Consider the following 21,976-nt stretch of genomic DNA (forward strand, 5'->3'; position numbering starts at 1 on the left):
CTTTGTAAATGAAATTTGTGTTTTTCTGATACCAAGTAATCGAGTAAAAGTTACTTTACTGTTTTAGCTGTTTCTAAATATTATTTCTCGCGAGTAAAAATGTAAATGTTTCATAAAGAATCTTGGTTTTACTTGATGCCATTGACAGATCCAGGCTTTTAATTACCGTAAATTCTGGACTATAAGCCGCTACTTTTTTCCCAAACGTTCAACCCTGCGGCTTATTCAGTGATGCGGCCGATTTATGTCATTTTTATAAAGAGGAAAATGAAGACGGTTTACCGTGATTTCTACTTGTACGGTATGTTTTTTTAACAGACCCGTTAACTGTTGTGCGAGCGTGTTGCTAATAGCGTGTTGCTACCTGTCACAGTCACGGTTTGGGATGAAAGTTATAATATTATTATTAAAGCTTTGAAAACTCTCTCGGCGTACCGTCTTTCTTTGTAAACATGTGTAACCATGTATAATATGTATTTGCAACTGTATATTTTTGTAACATTTTTTTTCCTTGGATTACTTTCAACGGGACCCGGACTCTGCCGGTCTGCATCAGACCTTAAGTACCGGTATCATTTTCCGTTCATTGTGCCGGCTGTGGTTTTTGGACTGTGTACTTTATATTCAGTTACAATCGCGGGACTCAAAGTCGGGTTTGGGTTACTTTTGTGATTGAGTTACATGTTGTAATGTGGGCGCATGCGGCTTATATACAGGTGCGGCTCGTGTATGTACAAAATCGGTTTTCCCCCTAAAATGTGGTGTGTGCGGCTTATAATCAGGTGCGCTCTATAGTCCGGAATTTAAGGTAAATGAGTCATTACAGCAGGGGTTTCAAACTCGATTTACCTGGGAGCCGTCCAAGCTAGGGTCCGGATGAGGTTAGGGCCCAATCGGGTCTTTCACCAGAAAACCTCTAAAATGAAATTTGGCTCTAATGGACTTTTAACAAAAAATGCTAATTCTAAAAAAAAAAAAAATAATCTAAAATTAATATGAAAATCAATCGTAATGAACCCAGAATTTGGCTGGGTAGTACCTGACCACTAGATGTCACTGTATTGTGTAGTGCATCGAAAAAAGTGCTAAAAAGCACAAGGAAGAACAACGGAGACTCCAAGTGACTACAAAACACCATTTTCTTTCTATTATTTTCAAAAAGAAAGAAGATATACAAGAAAAATAATGAGGAAAAGAAGGATGAGGAGACAGGAAAATAGACGTAAAAAAAGGAAAGTGTGGAAAAAAAATAAAACGGTTCTGGGTTTTGTATTGGTACTTTTTTAGCAGTACGATTGCATACAATTAGCCCATCTTATGGAAATTAAATGCATACAATGATTATTCCTTCAATTACCGTAAACTCCGGACTATAGAGCGCACCTGATTATAAGCCGCACCCACCACATTTTGAGAGGATGACCGCTTTTGCACCTACATAAGCCGCACATGTACATAAGCCGCATGCGCCCACATTAATAGAAAGCAACACAATCCCAAAATTAACCCTAACCCGATCCACGACTGTAACTGATTATAAAGTATACAGTCCAAAAACCACAGCCGGCCAAATGAACGGAAAATGATACCGGTACTTGACGTTTGATACAGACCTGCAGAGTCCGGGTCCTGTTGAAAATAATCCAAGGAAAAAAAAGTATATTTCCAAAGGTAAGGGTGGGAAAAATATATATCCACTATTGTCCGCTGCGTCCACAAACACGTCTCACCTTTACTCCACTTCCCATCAGCCCCCGTTTTTGATTCACCCGTGGATAACCAGAATAAGTTTCTAAAATAAATACATTACAAAAATATACATTGCAAATACATATTATACATGGTGACACATATTTACAAAGAAAGACGGTACACCGAGAGAGTTTTTTAAAACTTTCATAATAATATTATAACTTTGATCTCAAACTGTGCCTGTGAAGGGTAGCAAAACGCTACTAGGAACACGCTCGCAACACAGCAAACGAGTCTGTTAAAAAAATTATGCGGTACTTGTAGAAATCGCGATAAACCATCCTCATCTTCCTCCTTATAACTGACGTCGTCAAAGTCGTCTTCCTTCAGTATGGGAAAGAGACTTTGTCATATAGACGTCGTCCCACGCTCCCTTATTCAGAAACACGCTAGCAACACACTTGCATTTAGCTCGAAAGCTACGTCATGTGCCTTTTTAATTGCAATTTGCATGGTGAGGATATGTCTACGCTAATTTAATCTGTGCACAAGCTAAGAAGTTGCAGTCTTCCTCGGCGCATATATTCCACCGGTCTAAATTTTACCTTTGGTACTCGAGCGCCGCTGGCGGCTGTTAGAAAAATGACATAAATTGGCCGCATCACTGAATAAGCCGCAGGGTTGAACGTTTGGGAAAAAAGTAGGGGCTTATAGTCCGGAATTTACGGTAATCTATTTATTTTACCACTGGAAGACTCTTTATACTACACGGTCCTTTCAAAATGTCTCCCTGCGGGCTGCGATTGGCCCCTGGGCCGCAAGTTCGAGACCCCTTGTATTACATGGTTCGTACGGGTGCTTGAAATCCTCGAAGACGCTTGAATTGTAAAGATTTGTTCTAAAGGTTAGGAAAGTGCTTCAAATTTGGGTGAAGTTCTCGTAAATGCTTAAAATTGTTACCATGTTTTCTCAACAAGTCTGCTGAAAAACGACGCTGGCACGGCTCTCTGGTGTCCTCACTTGCAATTTTTCCCTCGTTATTAACGTCAGCTGACTTTAGTTTATATGGCATTGTCCTATTGAAGCTTCAACACCCCGTAAGACAGGGGTGTCAAACTCATTTTAATTCGGGGGCCACACGATAGAACAAACATTCTGTCGGGGGCCGGACGAGTAGATTCAAGAGAAAGAGAGATAAAGAAAGAAGAGAAAGAGGGAGGCAAAAGGAGAGAGGGCGGGACAAAAAGAAAAACAGAGAGGGAGAGAGCGTGAGAAACAATGGAGATAAAAAGTCATGAGAGAGGGGGACAAGAAAGGGAGAGGAAGAAAGAAATCCAGAGAGAAATAGAAAGACAGAGGGAGGGAAAAGAGAAAATAAAGGGCAAAGGGTAGGAAGAGAGAAAGAGAAAAGAGAGAAAAGGAAAAAAGGAAGTTAGAGTAAAAGAAGTTAAGAAGAGACAGAGAGAGAAAGAAACAAAGTGCAACAAAGGAAGAGAGACAAAGAGAATGAAAGAGACAGAGACAGAGAGTGGGAGAAAAGGGGTAGAAAAGAGAGAGGGAGAGAGAGAGAGAGATGTAGAGACAGATGCAGAGAGTGAAAGAGATGCGGAGAGAGGTAAACAGAGAGACAAGGCAGAAATGTAGAGAGAGAGAGACGGAGAAAGACAGAGATGTAGAGACAGATGCAGAGAGAGAGAGAGATGTAGAGACAGATGCAGAGAGAGAGAGAGAGATGTAGAGACGGATGCAGAGAGAGAGAGAGAGATGTAGCGACAGATGCAGAGAGAGAGAGAGATGTAGAGACAGATGCAGAGAGAGAGAGAGAGAGAGCTCTAGAGACAGATGCAGAGAGAGAGAGAGAGATGTGAAGATAGATGCAGAGAGAGAGAGAGAGAGAGGAGACAAGAGAGAGAGGAGACAAGAGAGAGAGAGAGAGAGAGGAGACAAGAGAGAGAGAGAGAGAAGACAAGAGAGAGAGAGGAGACAAAAAGAAAGAGAGAGAGGAGAAAGAGAGAGAGAGGAGACAAGAGAGAAAGAGAGAGAGGAGACAAGAGAGAAAGAGAGAGAGAGAGGAGACAAGAGAGAAAGAGAAAGAGAGAGGAGACAAGAGAGAGAGAGAGAGAGAGAGAATAAATAAATAAATAAATACAGTTTCTTTGTTCGAAGCACCTGGCTTTGGCAACATTAAGTTGACATATTTCAACCTGCAGCTTGTTTTTCTCTTGCGCTTCTCTGAGTGTTGTCTCGCGGGCCGGACTCAATCCATTAGCGGGCCTGATTTGGCCCGCGGGCCGCCTGTTTGACACCTGTGCCCTAAGTGGATTATATAGGATATTATTATATATTATTGATGATATTTTACATTTATATTCAAGTGTGTTTTTAGTGATCAGGAACATTTGTTTTCTAGCTTTTTAGGGTTAACTTTTAAGATTTTGGGAGGCTGGGAACCAATTAGTTGTATTTACATTATTTTCTATGAGGTCAATTTACTCAAGATACAAGCAATTCCAGATACAAGACTCTGGATTAGAAAGTGCTTAAGTTTTGCCATTTTTTTGGTGTTTCGACAGGCGATGTGGTGGTAGGAGAGAGGGGGGAGTCCATGGACCTCGGGGAATCCTGGCTTGGCGGCTGGAACGCCCGAGGAATTCGGGGGGTCTTCCCCAGGTCCTGCGTGAAGGAACTGAACTTATCAAGCCGGTCCCGTCAGCTTTCCGAGCGCTCCGCCCTGGCTCAGGCCTCAGAGCTCCCGGCGCATGGTCTGGGCCAGGCCCGGGCTCTCATGAGTCTTCACGCCCAGCTCAACGAGGAGCTGGACTTCCGCCAGGGGGACTTGATCGTCATCACCGGGCTGCCCGAGCCGGGCTGGTTCGAGGGCGAACTGAACGGCCGCAGGGGCATCTTCCCGGAGGGGTTTGTGGAGCTCCTGAATCCTTTACGATCCCCTCAGGAGGATTCGACAAAGGAAGATGGGGCGGAGACGGAGTCAGTCCAAGAAGATGAAGAAAGGGTGGAAGGGGCTGCGTATGGTGTGGCGGTCTATGAATTCCGAGCCATTGAGCCTGGAGAGTTGGACTTTGATGTGGGCGACCGGATACGTATCTTAAACACATTGGAGGACGGTTGGCTGGAGGGGGAACTGAAAGGACGGCGTGGAATCTTCCCGTATCGGTTTGTCAAGATGGAAGACGATGGCGCGGAAACGCGAGGGGAGGGAAATCGCAATGAACCAGATGCACAACACACCACCAGTCCTTTGTTTTCCAACGGGAAAGATCATGTAACTTCTTACGAAGATCGGACAGTATGGGATTTGGACTACTTTGAGAGAAATGAGGACCGTAAAAGTAAGATGAACATGGATCAGAACGGAATCGAGATTGACTCCGAAAGACCTCCTGGTTCAGGACATCAAAAACCTGAAAGACCCAGATCAATGCCACCTGTTCGACCTAGACTCCCTCCTCCGAGACCAAGCCTACCGGCACGTAGCCAAATCAACCGTAGCGATGCAAAATTGACCAACCACACGAACGGGATCAACCGACCTCAACAAAAGTTATCTCATAGCTTAACTCTTCCAAGCACTCGTTCTGGTTGGTCAAACGACCCTCAAAGCTGCCAGTGGCCCTCAGGGAATTGCGTCCAAGCGTTGTTAAACCTGGTGGAGAACCACAAAAGCAAGCTGAGCGTCGGTGACGCTGAGAGCCTTTCGCATGGTCCCCAGCAGAACCCGCGCTCCGGCTCCAACGGCTTCATTCCGTCGTCCTTCACTTTGGACGCTTTGCTGACCTCAGCTGGCGATTTAGAGGCCAAACTGTCCCAACAGCTGTGGGAATTTGAGAAGAGCCTCACAGGCAGCGACAACAGCCCTTTGGCGGAGCCGAACCGGCAACCTCACTCCAGACACTTTTCCATCTTGGGCTTCAAGGACGAGAAGGACATCATCCGAGGGTCCTCGCATTCTCTGGGGTTCAACTCGGCTCCTTCCTCTTTGGAAAGACGCAGAACCCTTCGTCCTCCGCCCCCTCGGCCGCAAGTCGCTCGTCCCGCGGACAGACCGGCCCGCCCGGCTTTACGTCCACCTCCACCGACTCCGAGGCCGACGCCAAACCCTTCTCACGACGACAACCCGATTTTCTTTGCCCCCGATGAACCGATCGTCAACCTTTCTGACCACGAGCAAACAATCGAAGGGCAAGAAGATCCCTTCGGCCTGGCGAGCACCCAGGACCCTGACCTCCAATTCCAGCCGGAATCCAAGAAGGATCCTGAGACGGAGCTGGACCGAGAAGAGAATTACCAGCTGTTGCTACGTCTCCAAGAGGTGGAGAGCGCCATGGACGCGTATGCTCGCACCGCCGAGGAGCTCCGAGCCATGCTTGAAGAAGAAGAGGACGAGACGGCTCGCGTGCAGGTCATGGAGAACCTGGAGTTCTGTAATTACACGTTGGAGACTCTGGCCTTGGAGCAGCAGCAACTGCTAGGTAAGTAAGATTTTGAATGTTCTCATTATACATCATATTTCGGAATGATTCGCTCGCAAAAGTTTGTGGTGACCAAAAAACCAATAGGTCATCTTCGGGTACCATGTTCAAAAAACTTTTCGAGGTAGGGCTTGTGGGAGTCGGTATTTGGCTAGTCTCGGAGCCTGGCCGATTCTTTCTTGATTCGATGTACCATTTTGTATTTGTATCCGTGGAGCCGTGATGATGGATAGATACTTTACTTTGTTTTGAAATATATTATATATATATACCGGAGCCATATCCCCCTAGTGGGAGGTAGCTAGAGTCATTTCTGACTCTTTTTGGGAAATTGATTAACAGGAGGGGATTCCCAGCCCCATCGCTCAACCCAACTGAGGTGTTGGGAGTCATTAGGTGAGCAAACCCCCCAATTCCAACCCCTAATGCTGAACGCCAAGCAGGGAGGCAACTGGTACGAATGTTTAGGTCTTAGGTATGACTCGGCCGAGGATTGAACCACAACCTCCCAGTCTCAGGGCAGGCGCCATACCCCCAAGCCACCGAGCTGGTTTTGAAAAATAAAATCATAAAATAAAAGATATAGAATACAAAAATACCCAATATAACGTGTTGATATAGAGTATTTAAATAGTGCTACGGAAAATACACGGTAACATGCAAATGTGGGGTTAAATGTGGGCTTTTACTCCCCCGGGTGGAGTTAAAGAGCCTCAGGTCATTAGCAAGAAATGATCTCCTCAGTCTGTCCGTGGAACAAGACTGTGACAGCAGTCTGTCGCTGAAGCTGCTCTTCTGTTTGGAGATGATGCTGTGTAGTGGATGTGATGGATCGTCCATAATTGACCGCAGCTTGTTCAGTGCCAGTCTCTCCGCCACAGTTGTCAGTCTGTCCGTCTCTCTGCCCACAACAGAGCTCGCGTTCCTCACCAGTTTATTAAGACGAGAGGCATCCTTCTTCTTAGCGCTGCCTCATAGAAGAGGGCGCTTGCCACAACAGTCTCATGGAGCATTTGTAGGAGCTTTTTGCAGATGTTGAAGGACGCCAGCCTTCTGAGGAAGTACAGTCGGCTTTGTCAAGTCAAGTTTATTTATGACGCCCTTAATCACAAAAATGTCTCAAAGGACTGCACAGGATTACAATGACACAATGACCTGATCTTAAACCAACATGCGGGCAAGGAACAACTCAAAACCTCAGCGTGAGGAAAAAGAGAAACCCCGAGAAGGGACCCCAGAAGTGTCATCCCCCTCTCAGGATGACCAGGGTGAATTACATTTAGCATTACAGTACTCAAACATAGTAAACACTAGGTAACTAGTTGAAAATTTGTCCGGAAAGTCCATGACAGCAGCGAAGCTCCCAGCCTGTAAACTAGTCCAGAAAGTCTTAGATGGCCACGACGCAGCTTCCCATCTCTGCCAGCTGGTCCATGCAGGCGTTCACATGCTTCAGGTCAAACGCTGACTCATCTCAAATCGTCCTTCTCCTTCGTATCACCACCAGGCAGGCAGTCAAAAAAAGACAGGACAATACAGAATATGAGGTGGGCATCAATCATAAGCTTTGGAATAGAAGTGTGTCTTAAGCCTTGTCCTTTAGTTTTCGGGTTGGCAGTCCATGAGGCAGCTCCACGTGTTGTCACCTAGGTACCAAATTCACATAGTGTGAGTCTGGGCCCCTGTTGCCCAACTCCCCTCATCTCTACTCACTGTATAAGTGGACTAAAAACAGATACTGGAAGACTCGCATGAGGTTTGTTAAGAGCAGAACATGACCCGTATCGGCAAGGGACCCAAAGTGTGGTTGTGGGGGACCATAACGCGGCCCCTGGCATTTCTCTTTGGACCCTCATCCAGCGGATTGGAAGGTAGGAAGTATTTTAGACAATCAGTTTTTGATAGTTACTGCTATTGAGCCTCCTATGGTGCATTATTAGAACACGGCTTTCCAAACATATACAGTGTTCATTTGAGCTGTGAAAAGTGATGGGTCATAAATCTCTGGGTCCCAACAGAGATCTATGGCTCCCCAAAATTGAGTGTTTTCGAGGTTGAAATCGTAAATCGGCGACAAATATATCATATAAATCTATATATTCATTCAGTTTTAATCATCAAATTCTTAATTCCTTTTCTCCTTTTCATTTTCATTTTCCTCATGTTGAGGTTTTTTGAGTTTTTCCTTGCCCTCATGTTGGTTCCAGATCAGGGGATGGTGTCATAATAGTCTGAAAAAATAGTCTGTGTAATAACCTGTGAAGCCCTTTGAGACTCTTTGTGATTAAGGGCGTCACAAATAAAAATGACTCGACTTGACCTGACTTAACTTCTTTATACAACATAATTCGTTATATCAATCATCAAAGCAAGTGAGCCGTTTGAGAGCCGGCTCTTTTTAATGAGTTGAGCCAAAAAAGCCGGTTCTCTAAAGAAAGACGGACTTCCTTTCACTACACAACGAGATCTCGTTGGCCGAGTTTGGCGTGCGGACAAAAACTCGAACCTGGATAAGTAAACTAACAAAAATTATGAAAGGAACGTTGTGTTGTAAAATGATTTTTCAATTTCTATGACTTCATCAATCTCTGACCGATATATGCAACGTGTCAGTCGGAAAATCCAGATTTCTGCGACTATTGTGTTGTGGTCAGGGTTGGGTAGGGTTACTTTAACTGGATTACTTTCAATTACTTTTGGATTACTCCAATGCCAAATATGCTAATCAAAGACAAAAGAAACTACCGTAGATTCCGGACTATAGAGCGCACCTGATTATAAGCCGCACCCACCACATTTAAAAATGTAACACAAACACAAAATTAACCCAAACCCGACTTCAAGTCCCGCGATTAAAACTAAATGTCTTTCATTAAAGTCCACAGTCCAAAAATCACAGCCGGGAAAATGATACCGGTACTTAAGGTTTGATGCAGACCTGCAGAGTCCGGGTCCCGTTGAAAGTAATCCAAGGAAAAAAGTGTATATTTTCAAAGGGTGGGAAAAATATATCAGATGAACACATTTACTCACGCAACTCCTTTTTCTTTCACCAACTTTTTACCCCCTCTTCTTTCCTTGTCTGTCCCTCACCTTTAGCGGTCCCCACTTAAACTCGGCACACCGCGTTTGTTCCGCCCCTCATTTTTCGTTCACCCGTTCAAAACATATCAGAATGAGTGTCTAAAATAAATACAAATAAATACATGACAAAAATATACAGTTGCAAATACATATTATACACGGGTTACACATATTTATAAAGAAAGACGGTACACCCAGAGAGTTTTCAAAGCTTTAATAATAATAATATAGCTTTGACAGGGCAGTTAATGGTAGCAACACGCGAGCGCTGCTAGCGGCCGTTAGAAAAATGACATAAATTGGCCGCATCACTGAATAAGCCGCAGGGTTGATAGTCAGGGAAAAAAGTAGCGGCTTATAGTCCGGAATTTACGGTAAATCTGAATGAAATGATGACTCACAACACGTGGTAAGCTTTCTCTCCTGGCTTTGATCTCCGGCAAAATTAACATAAATTGCAACAAAAACCAAATGAAAATGAATCCAAACAGCTTGCCAACATCATTTTTGCTGTTCCGTGTATTCCATTACTCCCCAAGTCTGCACAAAATTTTGTCATTTGATTCCTATTTAGTTTCTTTTGTCTTTTATTAGCATATTAGATATTGGAGTAATCCAAAAGTCATTGAAAGTAATCCAGTTCAAGTAACCCTACCCAACCACAACTTGTGGTTGATTGATTTAAAGCATAACTGAGTTGAAGCCGTACCAGGGAACGAGTGGGTGGGGTTGCCCAATTTCCTCCCACATTCTAAAAACATGTATTTTTACGTGTTTTTTGTTTTTTTTGTTCACTGAATGAAACGGTTTTTGTACCACGAGCAAGCAGGCACTAAACAGACATTGAGAATTAGATTTAGCTAAAATGTTATAGCAGGGGTGTCAAACTCATTTTAACTAGGGGGCCACACGATAGGCCCCCGACAGAATGTTTGTTCTGACTAGTAGATTCAAGAGAAAGAAAAAGAGAGATAAATAAGAGAAAGAGGGAGGGAAAAGGAGAGAGGGCAAGACAAAGAAAGAAATAGAGAGGGAGGGAGAGAGCGTGAGAAACAAAAGAGATAAAAAGTCGTGAGAGAGAGGAAAAAGAAAGGAAGAGGAGGAAAGCAATCCAAAGAGAAATAGAAAGACAGAAGGAGAGAAAAGAGAAAAGAAAGCGCGAAAGGTAAGAAGAGAGAAAAAGAGAGAAAAGGAAAAAAGGAAGTTAGAGCAAAGTAAATTAAAAACACAGAGAGAAAGAAACAAAGAGCAACAAAGGGAGAGAGAGAGAGAGAGAGAGAGAGAGAGAGAGAGAGAGAGAGAGAGAGAGAGAGAGAGAGAGAGAGAGAGAGAGAGAGAGAGAGAGAGAGAGAGAGAGAGAGAGAGAGAGAGAGAGAGAGAGAGAGAGAGAGAGAGAGAGAGAGCGCATGAACAGTTTCTTTGTTCGAGGCAGCTGGCTTTGGCAACATCAAGTTGACATATTTCAACCTGCAACTTGTTTTTTTCTTGTGCTTCTCTAAGTGTTGTCTCGCGGTCCGGATTCAATCCCTTAGCGGGCCTGATTTGGCCCGCGGGCCGCCTGTTTAACACCTGTGTGTTATAGGATATGAAATGAGTTTATGGAGCATACTTGTCCCTTTTTTAAATCAACAAAACTTTTCAAAGATATATTAGACACTGTACCTTTAAGAATGATAATTGCATCGTTCAGATCTGTCATAGCACGCTAGGTAATTAAAAGTGAGATTGAGAAACATTTCGCAGGATGCATTTCATTCTTGGGTTTGGCATTGACGAGTGAGGATATAAGGAAAACAAAGAAGATGTTTGTACTGTCCTTGTTGTATAGGCTTTGTTTTCCTCTGGAGGGGGGGTGTATGAGGTGGTGAGGGACAGACGGAGATGGCCGGATCCAACTAGATGTTTGATCTAACTGTACACACGGTCCAGTGTTGTTTCCTCTAATTGCTCAGTCCACGTATTGAATGGATTTGGGAAGTACAGTCCTTAAACATGCCCGATTAAAGTCGCCGGCGACGATAAAAGCTCCCTTGGGGTGTGCAAGCTGCTGTTTATTGATAGCAGGTAGGAAGATAGGAGATTTAGCGCTATGCTAATGTTAGCATCTGGTGGAATGTAAACAGCAAGCACAATGACCACAGTTAGCTCTCTCGCTAGATAGAAGGGTCTACACGATACTGCTAGAAACTCGATATCGAGTGAGCGGTGTGTGTCAATGATTCGGCTGTTATTTTAGCGCATAGAGATTACGATAACGCAAACGTACGATTAGCCTGGGTTAGCTTTATGTTTACGTTGAACATTCAAGGTAAACGTTTAGGGTGTTGGAACGGAGCCCAACATTGAGGGTGTTGGATCGCAGCCCCCTTTCCAATGAACCGCTCACCACTTGTTGCGGAGACCCGGGTGCAAAATGACTTGTAAACGACCTGATTTTTTTATTTTTACACGTTTATGTTAGCGTAATCTTTCGTACGATTAGCCTGGGTTAGCTTTATGTGTACGTTGAACATTCAAGAAAAACATTCAGGGTGTTGGAACGGATTAAAACGATATACATTATTTTTAATGGGAAAAATGATTTCAGTGATCGAACAAATCGGTTTTCGAACAGGGTTCTGGAACCGATTATGGTCGAAATGAGCCATTCTGGACTGCTACTGTTCAATGCTATTCCTTAATACCAGGAATCCGCCCACAGGCGAGAACCTGTTAAAGTGTCATCATAGTTTCCATTCCTCGTTCTTCTCACACCTTCCTGCAAAACAATATCCTCCGATATCGACTCCCCACATCCGCTTTGTTAAAACGCGCATATAACGTTTCACTTTTCGGACTCGGTTCACAGCAAAGCAAATGTCATTCACACAAACACTGTGTTTTGGCGTGCTTCGGCAGGGAGTGGAGCATTCCACATTTTCAAGCGCTAAAAGCAACTTATTGTTTGGTTGAAGTTACTCCACCACTCACAGCCAGTGTTCCCTCTAAGCTGCACGAGTGCCCAATTGCGCACTGCTCGCACATTCTCAGCACACAAGAAAATTTAGCCGGCGCACAAAAATCAGGGCTCGAAATGACTCATTAAGAAGCCAATTAAGTCAAAGTTACAGTGCATGAAGGTCAAAATACACGGGTTCCCCTGATGTTGTGTCCTAAATGCGGTATTTTTGAAGTCGAGTAAAGTTAGTAGAATTTGTCCAGAACCGGCTTCTTCGGCTCGGCTCACTAAAAGGAACCGGCTCTTTCGGGTCCTAAACGGCTCTTCGGGTTGTTTTTTTCTTCTTTAATCCCAACATGACCAAATATGATGTAAAATTCTGCACAAAATGACTTAAAGGAATGGGGGAATAGAACCAAAAAAAAATTTAAAAAAAAAATTAAAAAGTAGTGAAAAGCTGAGGAAAAAAAGAAACAAAAGGAAGAAAAAAAAAGAAGGAAAAATTTAGAAAAAAAGCCAGAAAAAGGAAAAGAAAGAAATGTAGGAAAAAAGTACATAGAGAACAAAAAGAATAATGCAACCGCTCGGAAAAAATAAACACAATGGGATTTTGTTTAAAGGAATTTAAAAAAGAGTAGAAAAAAAAAAGAAGAAAAAGTTTGTGTTGCATTCAAATCATTTCCAATGATATCAAGTGAATCTTGTTGCCAACATTTTACTTCCACTCAAAAATGTGATTAAGTACAGTTCTGTATCGTACAACCGACTCAATAAGCCCCCAAAAATGTTAACATGTGACAAAATATATCAGGAAATAAAGAATTATGCTTGAAGCTGCCTCAATGATGCTAGCTGCTACTATTCAGTAGCCTATAGTTTCTATTTTAGCAAAAGTAGGCCTAAAACTTAATAGCAGTTTTGTATATATATATATTTTTTAATAGAATTGGTTTGAAATACAATAAAGCACACATATCTATTAATCATAAACAACACTTTCTACAAGAAGTATTGTACGGTAAAAACAAAAACAAAACAATTCCTGGGATACGATACAGTAATGTATCAAGATTATCTCAGAGGCTGTAGAAAAACACAGATCTTGCCCCCTTGCCTTCATTTTGATCAGGTTTGTAAAAACAAATGACGTTTGTAGGCCATCGTACATGAGTCCATTCATTCAAAAGAGAAAAATAATTTTGCATTGCTGGAAACTCAGCAAAATGTAACTTGATGTCAAGTTTTGGACATGTTTGACAATGACTTAGTTGCCACGCTTGGGATTGCCGTTGCTCACTGTTGTTTCAAGCGCTCAGACCCGTAAGGAAAGTTCCAGGGAACATTGCTCACCGCAGTGTGTTTTTTCCAATATTTTGCAGCTCGGTTGTGAAATGGGACGACTGTAAACGGGCCCAGTTCTGCAAAGGTCTTTGTTCTCTTTAACGTATGTCGAAGTCCCATGACCTTAACCCTGGTTGCATTCTTGAAACCGCCCCCTCCCGGCTTTCCATAACTCTGTCGTATTTAAGTCTTTTGGCAACTCGGGCGAGCTGAAAACGCGGGACAGCGGACAGTGTGATACACGAGCTAATTACACGGGCATCGCTACTTCTTTTTATCACGCAATCTGTAACACATGAATTTGCATAAGTTGACACGCCCGTAGGAATGCTGTGAGTTTCGGTTGTGATTTGGATCTTAGACTGATAGTTGGAACTGTCTTGCCCATTAAAGGAAGGGTGTTTATCACAGGTTTTATATTCTGTGAAAATGGATGCTCTGGGGAGAGTGATGAGCATTAAGAGTGTGGTTGTTAAGAGGGGACTGTATGAGAGTGTGATTGTGCCGACTGTGTTGTATGGTGCAGAGATTTGGAGCCTAAATGCAGATTTAAGAAGGAAATTGAATGTTTTTGAGATGAAGTGTTTGAGGAGTATGTTAGGAGCAATGTTCCCTGTAATTTTCCGTACGGGTCTGAGCGTTCACACAAAGTGGGTGAGCAACGCTTGAAACGACAGTGAGCAACGGCAATCCCAAGTGTGGCAACTAAATCATTATCAAACATGTCCAAAACATGACATGAAGTTACATTTTGCTGAGTTTCCGGCAAGCAAAATTATTTTTCTCTTTTGAATGAATTGACTCATGTACGATTGCCTACAAACGTCATTTGTTTTTTCAATTCTTTCACAGGATCTCCATTTCTTTTTTTTCCTGATATATTTTGTCGCATAATATTAACATTTTAGGTTGTAAGATACAGAACTGTACTTAATGACATTTTTTAGTGGAAGTACAATGTTCACTTGATATCATTGGAAATGATTTGAATGCAACACAAACTTTTTCTTCTTTTTTCTGTGTTTTTTTTCCTACCTTTTTTTAAATTCCCTTTAAAAAAATCACATTGTGTTTATTTTTTCCGAGCTGTTACTTTTTTCTTATTCTTCTCTATTTACTTTTTTTCCTTTGTTTCTTTCTTCTTTTTTTCTGACTTTTTTCTAAATGTTTCCTTCTTTTTTTCTCTTTTGTTTTTTTTTCCCTCAGCTTTATACTACTTTTTCATTTTGGTATTTTTTTCTTTTATGTTCTATTCCCCCCTTCCTTTAAGTCATTTTGTGCATCATTTTACATGATATTTGGTCATGTTGGGATGAGAGAAGCAAAAACAACCCGAAGAGCCGTTTAGGACCCGAAAGAGCCGGTTCTTTTTAGTGAGCCGAGCCGAAGAAGCCGGTTCCCCGACAAACTCTACTAACTTTACTCAACTTCGTTCTCCTTCGACTCGACTTCAAATTACCACATTTAGGACACAACGTCAGGGGAACCCGTGTATTTTGACCTTCATGCACTGTAACTTTGACTTGAGTCGCTTCTTAATTAGTAATTTTGAGCCCTGATTTTTGTGAGCCGGCTAGATTTTCTTGTGCGCTGAGAATGTGCGCACGTGCGCGATTGCGCACGCGTGCAGCTTAGAGGGAACACTGGTTAGGAGTGACAAGATTGGATAGATTGAGAAATGAAATTGTGAGAAACAGAACAGGGATAGTAGTGGAACTGAGCAAGCGTGTGGATAAGAGGGTACTCGGTTGGTTTGGACACAGGATGGATGAGGAGCGAATGTTGAAGAAGATCTACAGAGCAGAAGTCAATGGTAGGAGACCAAGAGGAAGGCGGCCATTGACGTGGATGGATGGTGTTATGGGTTCACTGCAGGAAAGAGGTCGAAATCTAGTGGAAGCTCGAGCTCTTGTTGGTGATAGGAACGAGTGGAGAGGTGTTTTGAAAGGATAGTGGGATGTTTGGACGCGTTCTAAGGGATGGGCAGGGCACCCTGTATGATACGGCAGGGGTAAACCAGTGAAAGCTGTCGGGCCCTGCTGTTGAACAAAAGAGTGTGTTGTGTCACCATGACCCGAGTGCAGGGTTGGGTAGGGTTACTTGAACTGGATTACTTTTAATGACTTTTGGATTACTCCAATACCAAATATCCTAATAAAAGACTGTTAAAGTCAATCATTATTAAGACTATTTCGTGGCCATATTTACACAAATAAAATACATATATATTGTTAAAATCTAATCATACCCAAGAGCAGATTTTACTCACGTCCTCCATGTGATGTTGATACAAGGGAAAGAGACCCCGCCCACAACGTGGGCGTGATTTATTATACTTCAGGGAGAAACAGCACACATGAGCACTTTCACAATAAAAGAATATAAGATTGATAAACGTACAAGAGATGCAATTAGACTGATTATTGAAACGTTACTTCGTGTGTGTGTGTGTGTGTGTGTGTGTGTGTGTGTGTGTGTGTGTGTGTGTGTGTGTGTGTGTGTGTGTGTGTGTGTGTGTGTGTGTGTGTGAAAGATTTTTATATTTTGGAATATAAAAACAAGTTATATTCACACAGTGAATTCTGAGAAATATTACAACCAAAACGACCAACCTATCAAAGACGAGAGAAACTAAATATGAATAAAATTACAAAATTTTGTGCAGGCTTGGGGAGTAACGGGTCACCCCTCTTGTTTTCCTTATAAAATGTGGAACTGGAGTGCCACGTCCAATTTCGTTGTCACAATATATCCCATGTTGTAACAATGACAATAAAGGTCTATTCTATTCTATTCTTGAGGGATATTACCAAGGTAGATAGATAGAAAATGCCACGGTGACTTTTGGTGTCATGGCGATAGAAAACGTACTACCGTATTTTCCGCACTATAAGGCGCACCTAAAAGTCTTAATTTTTTTCAAAAGCTGACCATGCGCCTTATAATACAGTGCGCCTTATTTATGGATCAATATTAAGTCGCAAAGTCTTGCAACTAAAGCAAGCAGCCGCCGACTCGATTTTCCCCCAAACGCCAAATAGTCCGCGGTGTATGCTGGGATTTATTTACCGGCGTTTCATTGGCTAACCAATGTGTCAATCATCAGTTGAATCGATCACTATTGGCTAAAGTTATTCGGAGGTCAAGGGGCGGATCCTTTTTATCATTTACAGGCTGGCATTGGCTTAAACGGCAAAACAAAGCCTGCAATTGGCCGAAAAAGATGAATGCGTATAGCACGTGGCTGACGGCATACAGAAAGCATTTTTTTACTATTTTGTATTTGTAAATATTTTATTCTCCTGGATTTACTAAATTTATGGATATTAGAGGACATTGGCTGTGCATTATTATGAACACAACGACTTCGGTGAGCTACTCTGGCTATATATATTATCCCTGTATCATGTTTCAGACTGAACTCAATGTTTCAGTGATAAGCGGTGCAGATAATGGATGGAATGGAGTGTTTATTTTTATATTAAACTCAATTCCAAGTGTTTATTGTCATATATACAGTAAAGTTGCGAGCGAAAAAGAAAATAGAAACTAAGGAATGGTTGGCATTTCTTGAATCCCAAGACTTGAACCTTCCGAATGATGGAACGATGCATTTGAGTGACATCGTACGGACACCGCATCCGCACGTGTTCTCGACACGTATTTGCGTCTTTGCAAGCTTTGGGAATGTTAAGGGGGTAATCAGTTGGACTGAACCATCTGACTGTTTTGTCCACGTTCCCATTGTAGCGCCTTATCATCCGGTGTGTCTTATGTATGTCAAATATAGGACCAAAAACTATTTTTTCAGGGTGCGCCCTATAACCCGGTGCACCTTATAGTGCGGAAAATACGGTACTTTTAAAATGTATTTAAATTGCTGGGAAATTGACACGTCCCACGGGGACGCCTTTAATTCCCATCTATTTGAGTTAAACCAGTCCTGGAGTGCACGTCTCTTTCAAAGATGAGATTGAGAGCACACGGGGAGGTACGTATAATACCCAAGCTCTATGAATAGGCTTCAGTTTGGTCCCACACATAAAAGTTGGAGGTCGCCCCCGAGAATGTGGACAATTGTCTACAATAGCTCATTGTGAGCCCTTGATGTGGGCCATGAGCAATGTTCCCTGTCATTTTCCTTACGGGTCTGAGCGTTCACACAAAGTCGGTGAGCGACGCTTGAAACAACAGTGAGCAACGGCAATCCCAAGTGTGGCAACTAAATCATGATCAAACATGTCCAAAACTTGACATTTTGCTAAGTTTCAGGCAATGCAAAATGATTTTTCTCTTTTGAAGGAATTGACGAATGTACGATGGCCTACAAATGTCGTTTCTTCTTACAATTCTTTCACAAGATATCCATTTCTTTTTATTTCCTGATATATTTTGTCGCATAATATCAACATTTTCGGGGGGCTTATTTCGTCGGTTGCAAGATACAGAACTGTATTTAATGACATTTTTTTAGTGGAAGTACAATGTTGGCCACAAGATTCACTTCATATAATTGGAAATTATCTGAATGCAACACAAACTTTTTCTTCTTTTTCCCTGTCTTTTTTCTATTTTCTTTTTAATTCCTTTAAAAAATATAATTGTGTTTATTTTTTCCTAGCTGTTTCTTTTTGTTCAATATTTACTTTTTTCTTTTGTTTCTTTCTTTTCTTTTTTTCTGGCTTTTTTCTGAATTTTTCCTTCTTTTTTTCTCTTCGATTTGTTTCTTTTTTCTCAGCTTTTCACTCCTTTTTCATTTTGGTATTTTTTTCTTTTTTGTTCTATTTCCCCCTTCTTTTAAGTCATTTTGTGCATAATTTTACTTAATATTTGGTCATGTTGGGATTAAAGAAGCAAAAACAACCTGAAGAGTTGTTTAGGACCCGAAAGAGCCGATTCCTTTTTAGTGAGCCGAGCCGAAGAAGCCGGTTCTCGACATACTCTACTAACTTTACTCAACTTCGTTCGACTTCAAAATACGGCATTTAGGACACAACGTCAAGGGAACCCGTGTATTTTGACCTTCATGCACTGTAACTTTGACCTAAGTCCCTTCTTAATAAGTCATTTTGAGCCCTCATGTTTGTGCGCTGGCTAGATTTGTGCGCAGCTTAGAGGGAACACTGGCCACGAGGTCCCTACTTTTTGTTTATAGTAACTACTCTCCACACGGGTTCAGGGCTTTGCTGCAAGTTCTACTAGATACAACGTCGAAGACCAAATGGACAGGAAATTGCACAACAAAGCTAACAGGGTGGAATGAGGATCGGAGGAAGGTATTCGGTTTTACGCAGTAATACTGTGGAATTTTCTCCTCATCAAAGTAGTGTCCTCAGGAACAATGTTTTCCTGTAGTAGCAGATCGAAACGATGGGAGTGGCTACTGGGATAATCCTCCACTCATGTGATTCGGCTGAATCATTAACCCGACCCGGCCCCTCCCATGGTCCCTCCTCCCTCTGCCTCTAACAATTCGCTTAGATGACAGAAGGGTGGGGGTGATTCAGTTTCGCCGAGTACTGGGAGGTGCTGAGGCCGTGCAGGGGAGACCGAAAAAACAAGTTGGAGACAGTCGCTCCACAAAATGCCGGGCAGGTGGAGTTTCCTACGGCGCTTTGTAAAGGAATGCCAGACTCCGGAGCCGGGGATTACGCATCATTTTCGACAGATCGGCCGCGGGAGGCTGATTTAATCATCGAGGAGCATGAAGAGTCCAGTGGTTTACGGAAACCCTGTCACGTTTGCTCCCGTGGACTGGAACTTTGCTCCCCAGGCGCCGGTAAGAAGGGGCAAGAGCGTGGAAGAGCTGGGCGATGCCGGCTGGGCTAAGGAACGAGAGAGAGTCGCACATCTTCAATATTTACAGCAACTTCACCAACTTCAGCTTCAGCAGCAACAAGGTGTATACCCTGGTTATGGAGTACCTCTTCCCGGCCAGCTGCAGCAATTGCCGGGTAACCCGGTTCCAGTTCCGGGTTGCCCGTTGCCGATGATGCCTGTGCTGGGACCCCCGATAGCCGTAGGGTCGGCGGAGCCTCCCCCTGCGCATGCGGCCGCTTCTTGGCCTGTTCAATGGGATACCCAAGGCCACGGCAATCCAACGGACTGGGATTATAACCAACAGCAACAGAAATCTCCAGGAAGGAATGTTTACTACCATCCAGGGTCACAGGACGGTCATCTTGATGTGAGGATATCTGAATGGAAGGGCAAACATTGCTTCTACCAAGGCCCGGAGGATTACGACCAAGCGTCTCAGGAAAGGGACAGACGTTGCCGTGAAGGCTATGCCAAGCTGGATAAGGACGAAAGACGTGACAATGGTGACAAATCTCGTAGCTATGAGTATCGGGAAAAACACCGGTACAGAGACGATGACCAAAGACAAAACGACCGCTACGAATACTACGGGGAGAGGCGATATCGCCAACGAGACAAGGAACCAGACAGGTACGATGATTACTACTACGAAGACGCTGGCAGAGACAACTCGCGTAAACATAACACTGAACGGGACAGGTCCAGGTACAAAGACTATGACGACTACTGCGACGATCCTCGCAGAGATGAACCTCGAGACCGTTATTATGACACTAAAGGGAGTAAACGCTCAAGAGACAAAGACCCGTATGGAGAGGAAGACTACTATAGGGAGAGAAAATACAAGGAGAAGTACTACGACCGGCGTTTGGAGGATGAATATGACCGCGAAGAACATTGTTCCAGGAACCTGGAGGCCCATACCAGAAGACGTGACGAAAAGTACGCCGATAGAGGCCGGTATGACTCTGAATTGGAGGAACGTGGAAGTGATAAGCAAAGGGACCGCTACTATAGGTACAAAGATGGATTTGAAGACAGGAGAGAAGAACATTCCGAACACAGACGAAGGGACTTTGAGCGTCAGGACTCCTACGGGCACAACAGGACAGAACCCTATGACTTGAAAGATGACCGCCCCTACCACAGACCGAGAGAGAAATTCAGGGATTTGCGTTCCTTATCGGTGGACTCCCACGAAGAGGAATATCCCAAGAAACCGCGAAAGACTCATTGCGAGGAGTGGGTGGAAGAGCAGAACAAGAAGTTGGCCCTCAGGAAGATGCGCTCTTTTGAGGACCCCGTGGTATACGACCGCGGCCAAGAGCAGGAAAAAGGATACGACTCCGGCGCGGGGAACGGGGGACCTAAACGTGGACGGAAGCCTGTTTATGTGGGTTCCTTAGATCGTAACAGCTTCTACAGGAAGACGGCTCCGAGTTCCTTGAGAAGGTCACCCTTTGCCACCAACGGGAAGCCAAACAAAGGTAAATAAACTTGATATTGCGGGACAGAATGTCATGTGTCGTTCGAATGTTTAAACCAATCAGTGCATACCCACGAAACGATTGAATGAAGGCAGCGCCCCAGACTGATAAGAGATAAACCATTCGTTAAAGGTTCTAGAGCACAGGTGTCAAAGAGGCGGCCCGCGGGCCAGATGAGCCCCGCTAAGGGATTGAATCTGGCCCGCGAGACAACAGAGAAGCGCAAGAGAAAAACAAGCTGCAGGTTGAAATAGGTCAACTTGATGTAGCCAAAGCCAGCTGCCTCGCTCAAAGACACTGTACTTGTATTTCTCAATCTCTCTCTCTCTCTCTCTCTTTTCTTTCTTTATTTCCTTCTTTCTTTCCTTCTCTCTTTGCTTCTCTCTTTGCTTCACTCTTTGCTTCTCTCTTTCTTTCTTTCTTTCTTTTCTTCTCTCTTTCTTTTTTTCTTTCCTTCTCTCTTTCTTTCTTTCTTTATTTATTTTCCACCCCTTTTCTCCCACTCTGTCTCTTTCTCTCTCTGTGTCTTTTCAACTTCTTTTGCTCTAACTTCCTTTTCTCTCTTTTCTCTTTGTCTCTCTCTCTCTTTCAATGTTTTTCTCTCTCTATCTCTCTCTCTCTCTCTCTGTCTCTCTTTGTTTCTCTTTCTGTCTCCTTCCCTCTCTCTTTCTCTCTTTTTCTCTCTCTTTCTTTCTCTTTCTCTCCTTCTGTCTTTCTTTCTTTCTTTTCCACCCCTTTTCTCCCACTCTCTCTCTTTCACTCTCTGTGTCTCTTTTTTTTTTTCTTCCTTTATTGCTCTTTGTCTCTTTCTCTCTGTGTCTTTTTAACTTCTTTTGCTCTAACTTCCTTTTTCCCTTTTCTCTCTTCTCTTTCTCTTCCTACCCTTCGCGCCTTCTTTTCTCTTTTCTCCCCTTCTGTCTTTCTATTTCTCTTTGGATTTCTTTTTTCCTCTCCCTTTCTTTTCCCCCTCTCTCACGACTTTTTATCTCTTTTGTTTCTCACGCTGTCTCTCCCTCTCTCTCTCTTTTTCTTTCTTTGTCCTGCTCTCCCTCTTTCTCTTATTTCTTCATCTCTCTTTTTCTTTCTCTTAAATCTACTCGTCCGGCCCCCGACAGAATGTTTGT

The 21,976-nt window shown here is 43.2% G+C and overlaps 1 protein-coding gene across 3 annotated transcripts in view; it reads left to right on the plus strand.

Annotated features, from left to right (window-relative positions):
• dnmbp (dynamin binding protein) overlaps positions 1–21,976 on the plus strand; it is a 108,516-nt gene that overhangs the window by 22,748 nt on the left and 63,792 nt on the right. For 2 of the 3 annotated variants that reach the window (XM_088324201.1, XM_088324202.1), the window contains exon 4: positions 4,266–6,182. In XM_088324201.1, the coding sequence (XP_088180327.1) occupies positions 4,266–6,182 (1,917 nt within the window). Of the gene's footprint in view, positions 1–4,265; positions 6,183–19,046; positions 20,853–21,976 lie in introns of those variants that run through there. The other variant, XM_088324203.1, reaches the window with a different exon arrangement.

Source organism: Urocampus carinirostris, chromosome 19 (genome assembly GCF_059441175.1).
Source record: "Urocampus carinirostris isolate Australia breed hairy pipefish chromosome 19, RoL_Ucar_1.0, whole genome shotgun sequence".
Classification (NCBI taxonomy): domain Eukaryota; kingdom Metazoa; phylum Chordata; class Actinopteri; order Syngnathiformes; family Syngnathidae; genus Urocampus; species Urocampus carinirostris.